At 55.2% G+C, this 7,710-nt stretch overlaps 1 protein-coding gene across 1 annotated transcript in view; it reads right to left on the bottom strand.

Annotated features, from left to right (window-relative positions):
* Nucleotides 1–298: 298 nt before the first annotated feature.
* The window catches only part of Adamtsl4 (ADAMTS-like 4), a 26,733-nt gene continuing 19,321 nt past the window's right edge, over nt 299–7,710 (bottom strand). Inside the window, exons 7-18 of the mRNA XM_013014999.1 lie at nt 7,354–7,490; nt 6,837–7,041; nt 6,422–6,594; nt 6,160–6,271; nt 5,886–6,071; nt 5,607–5,736; nt 5,089–5,293; nt 2,386–2,562; nt 1,912–2,118; nt 1,645–1,824; nt 1,205–1,349; nt 299–1,064 (exon numbers count right to left, since the gene is read on the bottom strand). Of these exons, the coding sequence (XP_012870453.1) occupies nt 928–1,064; nt 1,205–1,349; nt 1,645–1,824; nt 1,912–2,118; nt 2,386–2,562; nt 5,089–5,293; nt 5,607–5,736; nt 5,886–6,071; nt 6,160–6,271; nt 6,422–6,594; nt 6,837–7,041; nt 7,354–7,490 (1,994 nt within the window). The 3' untranslated portion in view covers nt 299–927. The remainder of the gene's footprint in view (nt 1,065–1,204; nt 1,350–1,644; nt 1,825–1,911; nt 2,119–2,385; nt 2,563–5,088; nt 5,294–5,606; nt 5,737–5,885; nt 6,072–6,159; nt 6,272–6,421; nt 6,595–6,836; nt 7,042–7,353; nt 7,491–7,710) is intronic.

The following is a 7,710-nucleotide window of genomic DNA, read 5'->3' as shown; positions in this document are numbered from 1 at the left end:
ACCCCCCAGAAACCCACCACCGGCCACTTCCCCAAACTGGAAGCTTCCCCAAGCTTCTAACTCCATACCTTAAATTGGGAGAAGCAGTGACCCCTCGTGGTCAACGAGCAACCTGCAGGGCTGGGGCTGGCCTGGATCCTGTGCTTCATGCAGGTTATCTCAGGTAGCCTGGACTCACTGCCCTTCTCCCCCACACTCCTCCCAGGCCTAGATGATCCCCCTCCACCCTACATGCTGAGCTCACATTGCTTAGGTAGTTTGGATGTCTGGGTTCTCATGAGGACAATGAGCATGTTTCTCATTTGTCACAATCAACTTTAATAAAAAATAAATTACTTCTGGGTTGGGAACCATTTTAGGAAGTGGGAGGAGCAGGGCTGGGCGAGGGTGTCTTATGCAACCTCTGCCAGCTGGTCCCTGCTCTAAGTAAGGTAGGTCTGGAAGTGGCCAGCTCCCATCCCTGGCTAATATCCCCTAGAGAAACTAGGGAGGGGGATATGGGGATAAGAGACAAAAGGTCAGCTTCAAAGACGTAGGGCCTGGAGACAAGAAATGAGGTTTAGGGCACAAAACTGGAAAAGATGGGGAGAACACACTTGAAGGGTCTTGGATTAGAAAGGAGCTACAACCTTGCTTCACGAACAGCTTTGCAGACTCATTTCCCTACTTTAGGGAAAGTGATACACATAAATGAGGGCATACACCCATGCAGGCCAGTCACTTGGCGGGCATATGTGCACACACATCACTGCACCATAACCACGCTGTCAACCATGCTGTGGCCTCCAAGCTACTCTCAAGTCACCTTGGAGGACATCCCCGGTGAGACTGGGACAGGCCAGAGAGCCAGGGGGTACAGAGTGGGCTGATGGATGGTTGACCAATGCTGGCATGAGAAACCACAAGGAGAGGGCCCCATGTCCCATTTCAGGCAGGCTCCAAGGAAGACCTCTCCAGGACATGGGCACAAGAACGGCAGCAGGTGGCTGTGTAGTAGGGGTAGACGCAGAGCCGAGCCTGTACCACCAGGGGGCAGTGTGGAGAACTGTCCCTGCATTGATCATCTGGGGACAGAGGAAACCAGTGAGCGCAAGACACTTACAAGCCTCCCTCCCTCTGCAGGTGCTGCTGCCCGCTCCCACAGATCCTTACACGTTTCTGCCCATACTTCAGCTATTTGGGGTTGGGGAAAGGGACTCTTTACCAGGGCGTTGGCTGCAGGGTTGGCTATTACAGGGTCGTTTCTTGGCAGGTCGTAAGTGAAGAGGGCATCGGACACTGAGAGTCTGGTTTGTGCTCAAGCACTGCACCTCCCTTGTCTGCACACCTCCTTGGCAGGAGCGAGAGCACTGTGGAGACATTTATCATATCAGCCTTTGCTGGACCTGGGGCTCCTTTCCAGGCCACCACTTCCCTCTCTGAAAAGTAGTTGTAGGCTATGATCCAGGAACGATGTGAGCCGCCCAAAGGAGAGAGCCCACCAGTGCTCCCAAGTCCACAGGAAGTGGGACAATGATCCCTCAGGTCGGCTTGTGCTGGGGTTCACAAAGGCTTGAGGGGTGCAGCTAGAGAAGCTCTCCACCCCCGCTCTTCCCCGCTTCCGGGAGGCCCAGGCTGAGCAGAGCAGGCAAGCCGGGCACTCACTGGACTCCAGGGTGTAGAAAACCATCGGTCTTGGCAGGCCTGGCCTTGACAGGACTGCAGGGCAGGGGGCCTGGGAAGGTGGGAACAGTTGCTAGGAGAAGTCACATTGAACTCAGCCCCCAGTTTGGACACACAGATGACATCTCGACGCTGAGTGCCAGAGCCACATTCTGAGGAGCACTGTGTAGGAAGGGGAGAAGAGCAATCACACCCCCAGTCACTCATGTGGAATCCCCCTCCCATCCCCCTCCCAGATCCTTAGCTCACCTCACCCCAGGGCCCAGTGTACCAGCGCCGGGTCACTTCACAGGGGCCTAAGCTGCAGGCGCGCATGTCAGGGGGGCGGCTTCCTGGAGGACAGCTCTGCTCGCTGGCTCCTACTCCGGCTTCACCCTGGCCCTCCTTCACGCTGTCTCCACTCCCGAGGCAGACCACAGACCGGCGCTGGATCCCTGTCCCACACTCGGCTGAGCACTGTTGAAAAGTAGAGCTGCCTGTGAGAAGGGAAGCTGCTGGTGACCGGACAGGATGGGAGGAGAGCGGCTGCAGGGTCCCAGAAGGAGTGGAGGAATGTCCCCAGGGGAAACACAGCTTGGTGTCCAGGCCCAGGAACGCATCCTGGAGTTCTCAGTGTCAAGCACATTATGGGTACTCACTTATACACGCTGATTGAGCTGTGGCGGAAAGCCTGTACCAGGGCACCTTGGGTGTGAGACTGGGCTAAGGGTGTGTGGGGCCCACCTTGGCGCTCCAGTCGCTGTGGAACCACGCTGTGGCGCAGGGCCCCATGTCGCAGGCCTCTCTGCTGGGGGGCTGGGGCGGGCCTGACGCACACTCCTGCTCGCTCACTTCATCCCCGTTGTTTCCAACACAGCGGACCTGCCGGCTCCTCTGGCCTCGACCACATCGAACAGAGCACTGAGGGGAAAGGGGGACCTGTCTCCATCGAGCCTTTGGTCCCAGTGGCTTTATGAAGAAGCAGCTGAGCATGAAACTCCAGGCCCCCAGTCCCTGGTTCAGTCTTTTATCTGACATGTATGGGGTGCCATATGAGATGTTGTTTAAAAAAAAGGGGGGGCTGTGAAGGTGGCTCAGTGGTAGAGCGCTTGCCTTATATGCATGAGGCCCTGGGTTTGATTCCTCAGCACCACATAAGCAGAAAAAGTCAGAAGTGGTGCTGTGGCTCAAGTGGTAGAGTGCTAGCCTTGAGTAAAAGAGCTCAGGGACAGCACCTAGGCCCAGAGTTCAAGCCCCACGACTGACAAAAAAAAAAAAGTTTCAGGGCTGGAAAGGTGCTTAGTGGTAGAGTGCTTGCTTACCATATATGAAGCCCTGGGTTCGATTCCTCAGTACCACATCAACAGAAGTGGCACTGTGACTCCAGTGGTAGAGTGCTAGCCTTGAGCAAAAGAAGCTCACCCACAGTACCCAGGATCTAAGCTCAAGCCCCAGGACTTGCAAAAAAAAAAAGTTTCCGCTGGTGGCTCACGCCTGTAATCCTAGCGACCCAGGAGGTTGAGATCTGAGGATCTCGGTTTAAAGCCAGCCCAGCAGGACAGGCTGTGAAACTCTTATCTCCAATAAACCACCAGAAAACCGGAAGTGGTAATGTGGCTCAAGTGGTAGAGTGCTAGTCTTGAACTGAAGAGCTGAGGGACAGCGCCCAGGCCCAGAGTTCAAGCCCCAAAATGGAACAAAAAAAAAAAAAGTAATCTGGAAGATGGAAAACCACTTTGCTGTTCTTTCCTGCTCCCTTTCCTCTAACTGGTACTGGGGCTTCAACTTAGGGTCTGGACGCCCAAAGCACCTTAGCTTTTGCACTCAAGGCTAGCACTTTACCATTTGAACCTTACCTCCACTTCTGTTTTTGTTTGTTTGTTTGCTGGAGATAAGAGTTTCACAAGCTGGGTGCTGGTGGTTCACATCTGTAATCCTAGCTACTCAGGAGCCTGAAATCTGAGGATCATGGTTTAAAGTCAGCCTTGTCAGCAAAGTCCATGAGACTTTTTTTTTGGGGGGGGAGGTCCGGTCCTGGGGCCTGAACTTTGGACCTGGGCACTGTCCCTCAGCTCTTCAGCTCAAGGCTAGCGCTCTACCACTTGAGCTACAGCACCACTTCCGGCTTTTTGCTTTTTGCTTATGTGGTGCTAGGGAATCGAACCCAGGTCCTCATGCATGCAAGGCAAGCGCTCTACCACTGAGCCACCTTCCTAGCCCCGAGACTTTTTTTTTTTTTTGCCAGTCCTGGAGCTTGGACTCAGGGTCTGGGCACTGAGCTTCTTTAGCTCAAGCCTAGCACTCTACCACTTGAGCCACAGTGCTACCCCTGGCTTTTTCTGTTTATGTGGTACTGAGGAATTGAACTCAGGGTTTCATGCATGCTAGACAAGCACTCTACCATCAAGCCATATCCTCAGCCCTCTATGAAACTCTTACCTCCAATTAACCCCCAGAAAACTGACAGTGGAGCCTAAGCAAAAGAGCTCAGGGACAGTACCTAGGCCCTGAGTTCAAGTCCCACAACCAATAACAAAAAGACTCATAGGCTTTCCTGCCAGACCAGCATAAAACCTTACTTCTCAGATCTCAGCCTCCTGCCTGAGTAGCTAGGATTATAAGTCTGAATCACTGGTGCCAGGCTTTTCTGCTGCTCACTTCTTTGTGTGCACGTGTGTTTGTGTGTGTGTGTGTCTGTGTGTCTGTGTGTGCTAGTCCTAGGACTTGACCTCAGGGCCTGGGCACTGAGCTGTATTTATTTATTTATTTATTTATTGTCGGTCATGGGGCTTGAACTGTCATGGGGCCTGGACACTGTCCCTCAGCCCTTCAGCTCAAGCGGAGTGCTCTACCACTTAAGCCACAGTGCCACTTCCGGGTTTTGGTGGTTAGTTGGAGATAAAAGTCTCATGGACTTTCTTGCCTGAGCTGGCTTTGAACTGTGATCCTCAGCCTCCTGAGTAACTAGGATTATAGGTGTGAGCCACCAGCACCTGGCTTGAACTTTTTTTTTTTTTTTTTGCAGGTCAAGGAGCCTGAACGCTGGGCCTGGGCGCTGTCCTCAGCTCTTCAGCTCAAGGCTAGTGCTCTACCACTTGAGCCACAGCACTGCTTGCGGCTTTTTCTGCTTATGTGGTGCTGAGGAATGAAACTCAGGGCCTCATGCATGCAAGGCAAGCACTCTACCACTGAGCCACCTTCCCAGCCCTTGAGATTTTTTGCTTAAGGCTAATACACTACAAATTTTAGCCACAGCTTTACTTCCAGGGTTTTTGTTTTGTTTTGTTTTGGTGGTTAATTGGAGTCTCACAGACTTTTCCAGTCCAGACTAGCTTTGAACCACAATCCTCAGATTTCATCCTCCTGGGTAGCTAGGATGACACGTGTTAGCCACCAGTGCTGGGCACTGCCTGTATTAAGGGTCTTCCTGACCCACATGCTACTCACCTGGCTCCAGGGGGAGCCAACCTCCCAGTGGCCACAAAGGCGTAGCTGGCAAGACTGGGTGATGTTGGGCCGGGGGAGATGTGCACAGCGCTCAGGAGGCACCGAGGAGCCACCGCCCCCAAACTCCTGCCGGCAGTGCAGCTGGCGGTGCTGGGTGCCGGGGCCACAGGAGCGGCTACAGGATGTCCACTCGCCAGCCTCCCAGCTGTGGGTGTGGGAAAAGCAGGGGAAAGGGAGAAGAGGGAGAGGGCATGTCTCAAAGTGCGGGGCTGCTACATAGGGTGAAAGGAAAGGACACTGGGCTGAGGATCTTTTAGCATTTGTGGGGAACAAGATGCCAGGGGTTTCCTTTCTGTCTATGCCATGCATGTCAACCTTTCCAATCTAGTGCCGTCTCTCTGCAGCCCAGAGACATGGGGCTGGATGCAGAGTCCAGGTAAGAGCCTGTGGTCAGGGAGCAAGTCCAGGGCCAATTTTATGTTCCTAGTTTTCTAACCCTCTCTGGGAGCTATACTCACTATGGAGGGCATGGGGGGCCATGGCAGGGTTCAAATGAGGCTGGGGGCCTGGCACCCACAGCACAGCTGTGTTCATCCAGTTCTTGTCCTGACTCACGGGAAACGCAGAGGTAAATGGCGCGCCAGACACCTGAAGAGAATGAGAGAGAATCCAGGGAAAGGCAGGGCGGCTCAGAATCGAGTTTCTATGGGGTCCTAGATCCAGCGACAAGGTGTCGTCCCGGATCCAGGATGTGGACTGTGCAGAGTCAAGCTGACAGCATGGATGTGAGATCTCACCTTTGCCACAGGACACAGAGCACTCAGAGCGTCCTACTCGTTTCCAGTACCCGGCTGGAGACCCCGGGGCTGTCCTGAGATCAGGCGGGGCGGGCATCTGGGGAATCCGCACCTGCCGCTGAAGGGTACCTGGGCTCCGGGCTGGGCGGGGTGCTGGTGCAGGGGGAGGCTCCTCCCTTAGCATCTCTGGGCAGGGGCACGGAGGGGGCAGCTCAGATGCCTCTCCACCACCTTGGAACCAGCTTCCGCCTCCCTTTCCTGGGATCAGCCTTACCAAGCTGAAGGTGGGGGATGGGGGGCTCTGTGGTGGGGCTCTGGAGGACTGGAGGAGGTGCAGAAATGACATACTGATAAGAAACACCTGGATTGTCCTCCTGAAAGATCATCTGGAGAGAAGAGACGGAAAGGAGTGGGGGAGGGGGAGAGAAGGATCCTAACACCTGCACTCTCTCCCATTGACCCCCAAGCTTCGCTTTGAGTGGGAGAAGTCTCCTGAGCAGCCAGCTTCCTGCAGGGGGGGGGGGGAGCAGGCGTACATAGACATCCACAGGCTGGGTGGTGGGGCCCTCAGCTGACAGACTCTCCGCCTTGCCCTCCTCCCGAGGAGGCCGGTTATAGTGGAACACAGTCCCTCCAGCCGAGTAGGACCCTGGGGGATCCACAGCCCAGTTCCCATTGATGATGGAGCGGCCCCCAGGGCCTCGAAGTGCTGGGAGGAAGAGATCCAGAGATCCAGTGTTAGCCATTCTGTCTTCCTTCCCATCACCTCCTGAACAGAACCTAAGATAACCCTAAGCCACCTCATTTTCCTCACCCTCTCCACAAGCAAGGGGGAAGGCCATCTACTTTGCCCTGGCTGAGTTTTTGGATATGCGGAATAAGGAGTAAGGAAGACAGAACCAAGAGACCCACCGAGGAGCCATAGCGAGGGCTGGGGAATGCAGGACTCACCAAGGTAGTTGGAGCTGGGCCGGAGCTGGGCAATTTGGAGTTGGGAGGCTCCAGCTGGAATCCACAGGATCTTCTGATAGCCCAGCGGGCCTCCCCGGTCAGTGAGGTTCCCCGAAATGAGGCGGCAAGTAGAATCGTCACCCCCACAGACTCCACAGCTATCCGGACGCCTGCCAGAGCCGAGGATCCCATCACAGCCAGGGCGCTGGGGAGAGTGAGTGAGGCTGAATACCACCTCACCCGCCCCCATCCACTCAGGAGCTGAGGAGCTCACCGCCCATCTTGCCCTGTGTGCTACGAGAGCCGCGCCATTCCCAGCCAGGCTCAAGGAAGCATACATGCACTTGGCAGGACTCCATTGCAGGCCGCTCTCCCATCTGCCCAGCTTGGCTTGGCTTCCCCTTGGCTAGTTCAGTCTGTTGGGTGTTTCGTTGTTGGAATGATGAGTTAGACTGTGTGTGTGTGTGTGTGTGTGTGTGTGTGCATGTGTGTGCATGAACTCTCCGTCCTCCCTCACCAGACAGCGTCCGCCCACACAGATGTCAGGGGCTCCCGGCTGACACAGGGTCCCATCCTGGACCTTTTCGGTGTGACGCACGTAGAAGCGGAAGCCCCGGGGGCGGCAGTTCAGCTCACAGCGTTGGGAACCTTGAACTGAGGGGCAAGGGAGAAGGTGGTTATCTGGGGCTCCTGCAGCGTGGGGGGGTGGACGACTCTAGGAAAGGCCCCAGAGATTGACAGCAGCTCTGCCTGTTTTATTTGTTGTTGGTGGTGGTGGTCGTGGGGCTTGAACTCTGGGCCTGGGCGCTGTCCCTCAGCTCTTCAGCTCAAGGCTAGTGCTCTACCACTTGAGCTACAGTGCCACTTCTGGTTT

Source organism: Dipodomys ordii, unplaced genomic scaffold, assembly GCF_000151885.1.
Source record: "Dipodomys ordii isolate 6190 unplaced genomic scaffold, Dord_2.0 Scaffold26, whole genome shotgun sequence".
Classification (NCBI taxonomy): Eukaryota; Metazoa; Chordata; class Mammalia; order Rodentia; family Heteromyidae; genus Dipodomys; species Dipodomys ordii.
Note: the sequence above shows the minus strand (reverse complement) of the source record. Positions and strands in the feature narration are given on the sequence as shown.